We start from the raw sequence: 12,882 nt of genomic DNA, 5'->3' as shown, positions 1-12,882 counted from the left end.
GAGCCGTTGATGGTTTTTAACCGTATGATTGATGATAGGATCGTTCTGGTTGTTCTAAGCGTTGTTACAGTGGTGAGTTTGGTACTGACACGTGTCTGGTTGAATGTGTTGTTCTCGATCGTGGTGGGAATGGTGTTAGTATTTTTGCATTGTACGTTTAGAATTACAGAGGATTTGTTTTTGGAAGAGGATGATGCTGCTGATGGTGGATTGCTGTCTTTTGTTGGTAGCTCGTCATGATATGAAGAAGCTAACACGGAGCAAATGTTTTTGTAGTCAATGGCTTCTTGTTGAAGCAATTAATTCAACAACTTGAATAAAATTTTCATTGTATGCAATATATACAAGGTTGGATTAGAATGCAATCAGGTTCAAGGCATTAAGGAATGCAATTTCAAGGTTTATTGTATGGTCGAATGGCTGTTGTTTACATTTTTTCCGGCAATTGAATTGAGAATTGAGACACGGATTATTTGGAGTATGTCTAGTTTTGTGCTGTCATTGTATATAAAGAGTACTCTCAGTTTAATAGTGAAAAAGCATAGCTACTTCGAGTTAGTAAACAAATGATGTATGGAATTTCTGTGATTTGGGAGTAGATGTTTCACTAATTAACTGAGCTTTACTGGATTATTGTTGCACTTTTAGTGCTGATATATTTGATTAATGAATCAACAGGCAACAGCATCCAAATTTTAAATTGTTAGGATCGGTTATATGATGCTCTGTATTCATCCTGTTCTATTCAAGTCTAATAAGATTCAACATAGTTTTTGACAATTTTTTGCCAATCGTCAATTGCTCAAACAGTTCAAACATCTGTGACATGAATTTTGATAACACAGCTCAAACATCTGTGAAAGGAATGCTATCTATCCACTGTCATTCCAGCTAAGTTAAATCATATTCATGTATAAGGAAGTTTGATAATCTGGATGAAGATAGCGCGGACATCTCCAGAATAGCAGCAGAAAAAATATGCACATGAATTCTAAACTCAGAATGGCAATTAGAATACAGCAATGTAATTCATCATTCTGGAGGCTGATGATGAAATACTAGGATCTTTGAAAAATAAATAATTGTGTATTATGAAGTACGGAGGATCGAAAGTCATAATGAAAAACATTATCAAAATTCATGCAGTATAACTACAAGGTAGTGTACAAGCATACAACACATTGCAGAAAGATAGTGAACTTGAGAGCATGGTATCTTCTCGGTTAGAGCACGAATGGCCAAACTCGTTCAGGGTCCCATGTGAAATCTCATCTTTTTTCTTATCCTGTTGCTCGTTTCCCGCTGATCTCCACCAATTCTAGTTGCAGTGATTAAATACAACTTACAAGTTTACAATCTCACCATATGCCACTCGAGGCAAAGGGGTCTAGCAATTCTGGCCTGCTACTTCAACATAAGACTAGCTCTCATATAGTTTATAAAGTACATGAATGCAGTGATAATAACTCAAGAAACTGGAACGCCTGGAACCTTTCGAGCATAAGCCAATACCATCACAAAGTCCTTTGCTGATGAACCAATAATTGCTGGAATTCTTTCAGATGTAGTAGTTTGAAGCCACATATCAACCAAACTGTTAAGTGGTAAACTGGGGGCTATTGATTGTCCCATACATCTAATCTCAACCTACAAATAAACTCGAGTCAGCACAACAAAAAGTAAAACAATTAAATCATGTATGTTTTCTTCAGTCAAGTTTATTGCAAGAACTCCCTCTCTGTCATACTTAGGGGCAACCATACTCGTCACTTATGGGTCATCTTCTTGGTAACCCGAAAGGAACATATTACAGTTAACATTGAGCATTACACATGATAATTCCTCATATTGCACTCACGTAACGTAGACAGTTAACTGACCCAAAGTTGAGTTCAACCCGTTCAAAACCAGACCGAATGAACATTGCACCCAATGGCAATTAATATTATAGAAAATCATGTCCCCCACTAACTTCAATTGTACATCACCAAGGAAGATGTATAATGTGAATAAATGGATGTGTTGTTCGTTGATTTATAAATAACTAAAATCAAGCCAATTACCTCGTCTTCGCTCTTAAGATCCAACTTCCTCACCAGGTATTTTTGGATGAAAGAAACTGGAATGTTACCGTCCCTGCAACAGCAGAAGATATGAGAAACATTGAGGAAAATACGCAAGAATTCATGTCATAAAATATTACTTATAAATATTGGTCCCTTCCTACTACAAATGGACTACTCAATCTAAATTTTGGCGCACAGAAAGTTTCCCAACATGAGCTTCTCTTTCTACGTGTCTTCCACTGCTGACAGCTATTGCTTATCCATCCCCAATGATTATCTTAAGCCGCCTTCATTATTTTTCGTCATGCCTCCATTATCCAAGCCTTTGCAGATCCTTGCTAGTTATACATCCAAAACTACTTTGTAAGTCAGATTACATGCGAATTTAGGTGCCATCAGGCCAATCATTGTCAGATTATCTTATTAGCAACTTCCAGAGCAGACCTCTTTTTCTGCATTGCCATTTTACCCTTTTCAAATCTTCCCAAAAACTGCTCTATTTCCATTTAGCATTCTTATGAACCGTTTAAGAATTTTAATGTCAACATATCAAATTGCAAGGCCCTTTTTGTCTGTGATTTTCCTTTTTTCTTTTCAAAGTTCCCAGATCACAAGCACGCTTCATTTCATGCGTTCATTACTACCATCATATTACTGTTGGTTATAAGCCATTAAAAGTTAACAACTGTGATTTCTGAACTTTGCTGGTCTGGAGATAGGATGCTGGGTTGGTATATAATTAGTTGTTTGAAATTGGACAGGTCACCAAGATATAGACCAAACCAGAACAAAGAGATAAAAAAAGGGGATGGATACTTCATAGTCTTTGTCCGATCTAGCTTCCATATATTTCAATCTTCACTTGAAGAGGAGACCATTTTGAGTTCAAGCTCAAGGACCTTAGTCCTATTCATGAAAACATAATCAGATGGAGGGCATACTAACTATTAGTAGTGATATTCTTCTATTTCGAGCAAACGTGGATGCGACCATACCAACACTAATGCACTGGATCCCATTAAAACTAAACATACTTAGGCGAGAGTAGTACTAGGATGGGTGACTCCCTCGCAAGTCCTCATGCTACAATCCTTGTTTACCCAAATTGGGGTTGAGGCATAGTTGTTGTTGCTTGCAATGTTATCAAAGGCGCAAAGCGCAAGAAAAATTCTTGAGGTACATTGGGGCTTTAAGTGCAAAACGCAAATAAAGCATGGGCTTTAACGAAGAAAGGTACAAGTAGAGAAAAAATACAAATATGTATGTATAGTCCTAGACTAATAATTATAAGTATGAATAGCAAATATATGGAGAAATAAATTGATTTTTTTCACATTAAAGTGAAATATTAATTGTTTAGGTTTGCCTCTTCAGAATTACGCTCATTGGCAAGAAAAAGTATGCCTTAGAGCCTTGATGATAACACTGAAGCGCCCGCTAAGCGAGGCGAAACGCTCAACATGTTTTAAGCCTCGCTTTAGGGCTTAAGCATGCCTTTGACGACACTTGTTGCTTGTTGAATACTACCCCCTAGAAGACAGCCAACAAATGTAGGAGGATTGGTCCTACTAGTCAGTATAACAAATCTAACCTCGTTCATCAACAGTAAAGTAGGACCTTTTATACCAAAGCAAACGATTAGCTTTGAGAGGTCAACCTGAGTGTTGCTGACCTAATATAAACAAATAATATGTCCTTCTCTAAAAGCTTAAACTTTAAAATGAAGTGGTCACACACTTATGATGAGCAGGCAAAGTTTCTAAATTCAAGCCTCACCTACACGAGGGTACACAATTCAAAATTGGTGATAAGAATATCCAAGGGGTGGAAACAAATGAAAATAAGAAATACAAAAATCTAAACCAATATATGGCAGGTGCGTAGGCAAACATCACTCTGAATATTGGAGGAACTTTTGGGCAGCAGAAACATGCTGCAAAAGTAAATCAGTTGCAGCACTGACGTGGAAGAAACCAGAGAATTCTTAGGCTTGAGGGGCGTAGACTAAAAAGCAACTGTGGTAGTGTAGCTGGGAAATAGGCAAGAAGATGGAAAACAAGAAATTATGAATGCAGTAATGCTAGATCACAACTGTTGCTACTTCTAGCCTTCTAAGAAAAAAGTAGAAATAAATGAGTTTAACAAATAGACACTCTATAGTCTATAGTACACTATTGTTGTACTTCTTAAAAAATTAGAATAATTACACCTAAGATATTAATGTCACAAAAGGGGGATATATCCCTATAAAAGGAGAATACATATCAAAAGGAGCTATGCAAGAATATTGCTCTCTACAGAAGCCATCCAACAGCTCGGAGGGGAATCAGATTGGTTTACCAATGGCACTTCTAATACCAGAAGAAAGTGGTACAAGAAGGACTATTATAAGCCACTATTTTCATCATTCACCTGATTGGTCAAATAACTGTGAACACCACATAAGATCCAGCAAGAGACTGAGTTAGCAACTATATGCTAGAGAGAGAGGCAATACGTAAGGAGCTATCTTAAAATCAAGAGAAGACAAGGAACATAAAGGCACTTAACTAGGCATGAACATCCATTTTATTATACTACCCAAGGTGGCGCAGTGTTATCATCATGAAGCAAGTAGCTAGCTTGTAGTTTACAGCAACTTTGCAAGACAGGTCTCTCATAAGTAGTTGCAATCCCTAAGAAATACTGGCCTGTAAAAGAAAATCCTATCCTGAAAGGGGAGAATTAATCCTCCAGCAGTTTTGTCCTAGTAACCCATCCAGTACCTTAACTCTTATCTTCAGCATCTATTAGCTATGCTCCAGAACTGGCTTCCTCCACAGAAAGAAATCCAAATTATAACTGGGGTTCACATCATAACCGTCTTGGAAGGTAGGTGTCGGACTCACCCATCCAGTTGACTAAAATTGATAAAAGACCAATCACTGGCTTACTCCAATTGTTTAGAGCATCTAAGACTATTCCAAGACCAAATGCAAAAGACTTGGTGAGAATCCACTAAGTAATTTTCTTAAAATAATGCCCCGGGTCACCTTTTGGGTTGCTCCATAGGTAAATCCCTCATTGAAGCCAGTTGGTCTCCTTCACAAAGGTGTAGTTAGCACCCATTTGTTATAGAAAAACATAGGTAGGTTTGTAGTAAGAAATTCTTTGCACTCATGATTGTATTCAGTCATCTAAGTGCAAGGGTCATGTTACTGCATGTCATTTCCAGATGCTCTCTGCCCACACGGGTTTCCTAGGATAAGTATATGGTCCCAGATAGCATACCCAACTGCTTTTAACCAGCTGGTTCTGTCCAATTTCAAAAGCAGGGCTAGTTGTACACCCATATCTGATTGTAGCGACTGTTGAATAATGGAAAAGAAGTGTGCAGGAAAGCTCCAACAAACAAACATAGATTGATACGCGGAGCTAAAGAGAACCTACAGAACTGGCTCGCCAGCACTTTCCTTAGACTGGATTTGCGATACCCGGTCATCAAAAAGAAGAAATATAATTTTTTTTTTTTAAACTAAGTAAATCTACCCAAAAAGGACATCAAACAGTTCTAGAAAGATAACAACACCTTGTAAAAACAAAAGGAAGTTAAACGAAAAAGAAAAACTAGAAAAAAAGAATCAACGACATAAAAAACCAAACCAAAAGGCATCATCAACAACATAGAAAAACATTGACCAGAAGCACAAGCAGAAAAGAGATGTGAAAGCTGTGGCAGCTATTGTTTTTACTTTTTATTTTTTTATATTGGTTTTACTTTTTAGTTTTTGAAATAACATGACAAAGAAGACCAGTTTCCTCATTGTTTCTGGAAATCACCATTAAATCTCTCCATTTAAAATTGAACATCGAGAGGCATCTTGTACATACATATTGACTTGGTTCATCTACTAAGAGTACAAATATGGTTCTTTATGCCCCTAGGGCTTTTGTTCAGTGGAAAATATAGTTCAGCAGTGTAGACGCATGTCAAGAGTTTGAATCCTCTTATTAACCAAGTTTGGTATTTAAGTGGAGAAGTATAGAGGGGCGGGCCATTATCCACTGATTTTTTAAGCTAAGAACAGCAGATTTCACATTTATAAAAACTTATGGTTCTTTTACGAAAAGTGGGTGTAGAAATGAGGTGATAGATTAACCATGGTTTATTTATGGTTGGAGAGTGTAGAGTACCTTTCGTTTTTCAGTAGTTGGAAAGTGTAAACATAGCACCATTTTGGCAAAATTTATACGTTATTTCTTTTAATATATCGACGCTAGATCTAATAAGTTCACAATGAGTTTTAAGCATTGTAAATGATATTTATATACATGAAATAATATTATTTTAAAAGAAAATAATTATGAAAAAATAAAAAAAATATACAATAAATAATAAAAGCAAGGAAAATATTTAAAAGGTAGAAAAAAACAATCGCGATTACCAACCACCACATTACGGGACTTTACAAACCATGACCACCATCGATGCACTTGACATGTTACTATGCCCTAACCTCGAAGGCGACACCCGTAAAACCTCTAGTAGCGATGTTGTCGTTCAATGCAGCCTAGTGCGATTGGCTAATGCTTTGTTCTCGGCATGCCGCTGGGCCTAACGGGCCCTCTAATTGTGATGTTATCGTCGAGTGCGGCTTGTTGTCATAGTCAATGCCTTTGCCCTCGAAAAAATACTTAAAATCAAGAAAGGAATCGCGTGAAACGGATAAATGAGCGTAAAGTTATGTCGTTTTGAGGTTTTACACTTCCGCACCTAAAATGGAAGGAGGAAAGGTATTAAGTGAATTTAGAGCACAAGGAATGTCGGACGCGATCATACCAGCACTAACGCACCGGATTGCATCCCTCTTTTTGGCAAAATTTGCACGTTATTTCTTTTAATATATCGACGGTAGATCTAATAAAATCACAATGAGTTTTAAGCATTGTAAATGATATTTATATACATGAAATAATATTATTTTAAAAGAAAATAATTATGAAAAAAATAAAAAAAAATACAATAAATAATAAAAACAAGGAAAATATTTAAAAGGTAGAAAAAAACAATCGCGATTACCAACCACCACCTTACGGGACTTTACAAACCATGACCACCATCGTTGCACTTGACATCTAGTGGGTTCAAGATTTAAGATGTGGTAACTAAGGATTTTTGGATTTGTTCGGTGGCTGAGAACTTGAGATTAACGTTGGATTATGAAAGAGACTAGGAGCATTTCTGTATAATTATCGATTCTGCGAGGCAGTGTTTGAGAGATGGTAGAAACAACCTCAAATTCATATAAGGTCTCTTTAGAGTAGGCATTTCAGTTTGAGGTACTATTGGGTCAATAAGAGGGAATAAAGTGGCTTACGAGTCTTACAGAAACCGCATGAATACCACACTTGCATGAATTGCACGGTGATTGACAGGTGCATACAGTATTCAGGATGTAGAGGAATCTACATCTAAGATAACGTTTTTACTTTTTTGGACTACTTTTAAGTAAATTCCTCAAGCTAATTCAGGGAGAAATGGATAGCGATCTATCTGATTATAGGAACCCGTTATACTAACATTTTATGTTAGAATAGAGAGTTGGTACAATTTCAAAGTCAAATCAGCACCTTCAATTTAGATTATTACTTTCGACCATTGCTGGTCTATAAACAATTGCTCCCTAAATGATGCGAGAATATACTGATCAGATGTGATTAAATGCTAAAAATAAAGGTAATTTAAATCAACTGCCCAGCTTGTTAACACAGCACATTGAATGTACTCAGATTTAGAGCATGTTCTCTTATTATATAAGTGAGAGTTTATTCTACAATAAAGGTCAGTTTCAGTGCTCCTGACGCAACATTAAGTAGTTAGCATAATTAGCTTCTATCATGTATCTTTATGCAACGTAACTATGACTTCTCCATAGCCACCGCAGTAGACAAGTTGCAGAATTGTGCAGTGCTGGAAAGAAATGATGTCACCTTCGTACCTCAGGAAGGGTTGGAAAAGCTTATCAAATTTGTAAGAACCAAAATTCATGCAGCTAAAATGTTCTTGGTACAACCATTGTGAATTCTAAGTGCATAATAAGATGTTTCAAGGAATAAAATGCACTTACTTTATTCTCAAGTAACTTGCAGAAATCTGTGGCAAGGGTGCATCTCCCTCCCTGACACAAATAATTTGGAGAATTAAAAACATTGGATATTCGCTCTTGTCTTAGAAAAAGTAAAGCAGAAAAATTCTATAAGATAAAAGCAGATTCTCACTGGTCTTCAAAGGCCACTAATGAGAACCATATTGGATAGATTCTCCTTTCACATTTGGCACTGGTTGCATCCAGTACAGTTTGCGGTGAAATATTAAACTCTCCAAAAGCTGATGCCTTCTTTTGGCGAATTCTACATGATTTCTTAGGTTTATCAAATTCTTGAGGACCAGGATCACCATTATTATCATCCTTGATCTTCAATTTGTGCCCATGTTCTTTGACTTTAGTTTTACGGACATGACCCTCACGGTCATGAGAATGCAGACCTTCTGACTTAGCGGTAGAACCCTGTGAGGTAAACCTCGAAGATTTGCTCCTGTTTGCTGCTTCTACCAAACAATTTAAAGGTTTCCACAAATCAAGTTTGCCTTCCCACTGTTTATTGCCGTTCGCAATTTCCTTATCAGGTGTAGGGTGGTCAGAAGGCTCACCACTGGAAGAATTCTACAAAAAATTGACATGATTGACTGTAACAATAATACTGCAGGTCTTTGCATAACATTGACCAACGACAAGACCTCAACGAAGTCCAAATTGAGGCATAGCACCTAACATCTGAAGAACATGACTTACCAGCCTTATGTTCTGAGTGAACTTGTTCAAAGTCTCAGGTGAGCTAGAGCTATCCAGCTGATCTTCTCCAGAACCTTCTTCTTTCTTGACAGGTTTCTCAATTGAAAAGGCAGAACCCCGTAATGTTTTTCTTGCCACCGATTTTGATCTTCTTCCTGTCATTCCAGTTTGTGTAGATACTCTTGGAGTGCTGACCACAAGTGACGAGAGCGATCTCTCCTTTCTCCTTACTGGCAATGCAACTGAAGGCATAATTTCAGGTGCGTTCACCTTTCGCCTCTTATAAGGGAATACCTTTGCTCTCACATCCTGCAGATTATGATCTGGCCTGTTGTAAAATAATTAAAAAAACAAATAACATTCTCAGGGAAAATTCCGTCTTTCACCCAACCGTAGAAGAAAATATAACATGCATAAGAGGCAGCTACATGCATGAAAAAGCAGAACAAAATCGTGCCAGAAAATGAAGATTAACTGAGTTGTAGCCTAACATAACTGGTGAAACTTGATGAGCTATGCATTTGGGTACTTTAGTAATAAATTTTACCTATCATCACACACACACACACACACAAACTCATTTATTATAATGAGACATACATCATGTGTTCTCCACATATTATAGTTTGCTCTCTACACTCCCATCTGTTGTGTGTTGCCTCTCCTTTACTACTTCAGAAGTTTCTAAGATAATCAAAAGTGAACTTTAAATCCAACAGCTACAGATTCCAATTTTATTGGATGATATAGAAGTCTGCCGATGTTTTCTGCTGCCAAGTTTTCCTCCTTATATTCCCAGAATCAATCTCTTCTTGTTACCTTATTGGTCTTTCTTCACAGAACCTCCAAATTGAAACAGGAATTAATTGTAAATACTGATCCAAACCCATAACTCGGTAAAAGGCAAATATATCAAATTGTTGTGGGATCAACATTGTTTTAAGGGACCTTAAAGACCAAACAAGACTTAACATATCCACAAGAGAAAGAATCAGATCTGACAAAGGGTCAACAAGTAGCACACAGAGGAAAAAATGAGAGAAGTCCACCTGAGATGGTTTAACCATGTCACTATGCAGATCTCCAAATACACTAGTGCGTAAGGTACTAAAAGGAGAAGAGAGGCAAACCTAAACCCATATGGAGGGTCAGGGATTTGTTTCAAAGACCAAATAACTTTCGTGATCAATGTGGACTTAATAAGTGCAAAAACAGTGAAGCAATGGATCCAGATAGACAATAAAACTAGTTGGGATTCAGGCTTCGCTGTTATCACACTAACATTATGTCCGGTGTCCACCAAAAGTCTTTTTAATGTGATAAGAGACTTGCACGTCAGTGTGGAGACAAGTATCAAATTTAGAGAACTTATAGTTTTACAGAACTCCTTATTTGCATTATTAGACAGATTATTTAGTATTGGAGTAAACTAGATTGAATAGATTTGAACAGATATAGAGGATTCATACTACAGATCCCAGTTAGTTTCGGATGGACACATAATTGATTGAATGATTAAACGTACTGTACAAGAGTTGGTGCACGTCTAGTCATCGTAGTGACACATAAGAGGAAAACTACCCCCTAGAGCACTATGGTCTGTGCTCAGTATGTTTAGAGAAATCCTAATCCATCTATGTCCAGGAAACGCAAAATGTCAACAAAAATTTAGCATGGCTGTTTCTTTGAAGATGGACTTCATAAAGAAGAAAGGCGAATGTGGTAAAGGAAAGAAATTCCCAAATTTGATGAGCATGTCACATTGCTCTCAAATTAAACATAGAACAATCTTGAGCCAGCAAGAAGTCTGAAGACAACAAATATATCCAGGCATGTAACCTCTAGCTAAATAACCATACTGAAATCACATAGCTGCAGTTTCCACCTAATTTCTTTCCCACGGAAAAAGCCTGCACTTTATAGCTGCATACCAAACTCCAAAGGAGCGGTGAACATGGTACAGGCTTAATGATGTTAAGTTTGGTAGGTGTAGAAAATTAAGTTAATCGATATAGATGGAATCTTCTAGTCAAACTCTCTACAGACTTCATGATGTTAAGTTTGGTAGGCATAGAAAATTAAGTTAGTCAATATAGATGGAATGTTCTGGTAGAACTTCCAGGTGACGGAAAAAAAGTTTCTGAAAAATATCTAAAGCTAAAACTTTCTGCCCGAATACGTCCACTGAGTACTACTTAAGCACACTCTTTGCATTTAAGAAAATAGAAAGGGAAAAGAATAAGAGCTAGAAGATAATATGACCTCAATTTCTCTAAAGGAACACAGCCTAAGTCGATATTGCAAATTGGACAGTGTTCCGTTTCTTCATCAGACAACTTTTTGTAGATGCATTTCCTGCAAACTGAGTGAAGTTCCAGAAGGAACAGTGTCAAAGCAGTAGTCATCTTTTTTGCAAAAGCAATTGCTAGTTTCAATAATACTCAAACCAAAATGCAGAAAGACAACATTTTTATGTAAAAGGAAAAAGAAGAAAGTAAGCTAAGTTCAACTCATTCATCATGTTTCACACCATATACATGAATGCAAGATCGTAAACTCTTGTATAAAAAAATTAACTTTCTAGAAATGCTTAGATGAATAAAGAAACATCACGCTCTCTTGCGCGCAAAAGATAGCAATTTAGCAATAACATAAATTAACACCTCTGCTGGACTCCAATTTGTAACTGAGATCACATTATCTAAAGTAACAGAAAAAGAAAATATATACTGTACGATACAAATAAATCAGGTCAATCAACAGCATTCAGTTGAAGCTTCAATTAGACACTACGAACTGTCCTGATCAGCTCAAAACATGTATCTCCCTAGTCACAAAAATAAGCAAATATAGCTGAAACGGAAACATCCAAAAAACAAAATCACCAATTTCCCGTAGATAATCATTAGCGCAGAGGAAATAACATGTGATCGATTTACTGAAATGGGATCGATCAAACAGATAGCTCGTTCCCATTTAGTTGAGAAAACCAAGTATCCTATCTTCGATTACACCTGCTTTAAAAATCGCTCAAACAATGAGCAGGCAAAGAGGTATACACAATTCCTAAAAAGTAAACCCAGATCGTAAAAATGACTGAAACAGTAATCAGAAAACCGAAAGCAATTCAAAATTCAAACAGCTCACATTGAGTACCCCACATAGTATTTATAAAGAGAGAAATTAAAAGGGGACTCACACGTATGAAGACATTCGGAAATAGTAGTTGCATCTCTGAAGAGTTTATGACAAAGAGGGCATGTCATGCATGCCCCAATCCTGTCCCTCCTCACCTTCACCGCTTGATTCGACATTTATATCTGTATTTCTCAGTATATCAGCTACCTCCCCGCTCTCAATAAACAGTTTTGAGATTATAATTTAGACCCTTTTATCTCTCAAATCCACGTACTCAAGCGGTGCATGCTAGAAACGCCACCGTAACACATGGAATTTACGTTCATTCCTCGCTCTTTATCTGCATTCAACCCACAAACAAAGAACGTCACAATTATCACACCCAAAGTTAGCTTTGCGACAAACAGCAGAAACGGATTTAATAATAAGAGACCTGTTGAATCTGCGATTTGATTTGGGGTAAAGGGAACGTGGATTTGATGATCTCTTGTTGCTGTGCCTGTGTATATAACTGCGTTGTATTGTATTTGGGTTTGGGAGTCGAAATCGAGGGTGTTTTTGGTTTGGGGGGGGGGGGGGGTGCTTTTTATATTACTCCAAAGTAATAATTAGTATATGTTATTTTTTGGTTTTATTAAATGCTATGTATTTAATATGAGGGCTGGGTGTTAAAATGCGCCGTGGAGAATGGGGATGAAGAGTGTGGGCTGCTGATTAATATTCGTTGTGTTTGGTATGCGTGAGCGTGACGGCGGTGCTGCTTAAGGGCCACAGAGAGGGTGGTTTGGATATTAATTGCATCTCGCGGCGCACGTTAGCCTGCTAGGAGATTTTTTCTAAGAAAA

The 12,882-nt window shown here is 37.1% G+C and overlaps 1 protein-coding gene across 2 annotated transcripts; it reads right to left on the bottom strand.

Moving 5' to 3' along the window:
• Positions 1 to 1,066: 1,066 nt before the first annotated feature.
• On the bottom strand, positions 1,067 to 12,608 carry LOC104091651 (E3 ubiquitin protein ligase DRIP2-like). 2 transcript variants are annotated; one of them, XM_009597033.4, is made up of 8 exons: positions 12,471 to 12,608; positions 12,099 to 12,377; positions 11,162 to 11,261; positions 8,900 to 9,227; positions 8,325 to 8,770; positions 8,174 to 8,224; positions 2,064 to 2,136; positions 1,067 to 1,647 (listed from the first exon to the last, which is right to left on the bottom strand). In XM_009597033.4, exons 2-8 carry the CDS (start codon positions 12,211 to 12,213, stop codon positions 1,468 to 1,470), a joined length of 1,293 nt encoding a protein of 430 aa, XP_009595328.1. In that variant the 5' UTR covers positions 12,214 to 12,377; positions 12,471 to 12,608; the 3' UTR covers positions 1,067 to 1,467. The 2 variants fall into 2 exon arrangements, with proteins under 2 accessions (XP_009595328.1, XP_070045105.1); XM_070189004.1 differs by lacking the exons at positions 1,067 to 1,647; positions 2,064 to 2,136; positions 12,471 to 12,608 and adding an exon at positions 4,000 to 4,095 and having other exon boundaries at positions 12,099 to 12,358.
• Positions 12,609 to 12,882: the final 274 nt, after the last annotated feature.

This window comes from Nicotiana tomentosiformis, chromosome 1 (genome assembly GCF_000390325.3).
Source record: "Nicotiana tomentosiformis chromosome 1, ASM39032v3, whole genome shotgun sequence".
NCBI lineage: Eukaryota > Viridiplantae > Streptophyta > Magnoliopsida > Solanales > Solanaceae > Nicotiana > Nicotiana tomentosiformis.
This window is presented reverse-complemented; position numbering and strand designations above follow the sequence as displayed.

Bases quoted from the DNA above. Each gene is read 5' to 3' on its own strand.
- LOC104091651 (XM_009597033.4), bottom strand. From the start codon at position 12,213: ATGTCGAATCAAGCGGTGAAGGTGAGGAGGGACAGGATTGGGGCATGC. The intron at 11,262-12,098 runs GTGAGTCCCCTT...AACTTCACTCAG, and splicing joins TTCCGAATGTCTTCATACGT to TTTGCAGGAAATGCATCTAC. The intron at 8,225-8,324 runs GTGAGAATCTGC...TATTTGTGTCAG, and splicing joins TTAGTGGCCTTTGAAGACCA to GGAGGGAGATGCACCCTTGC.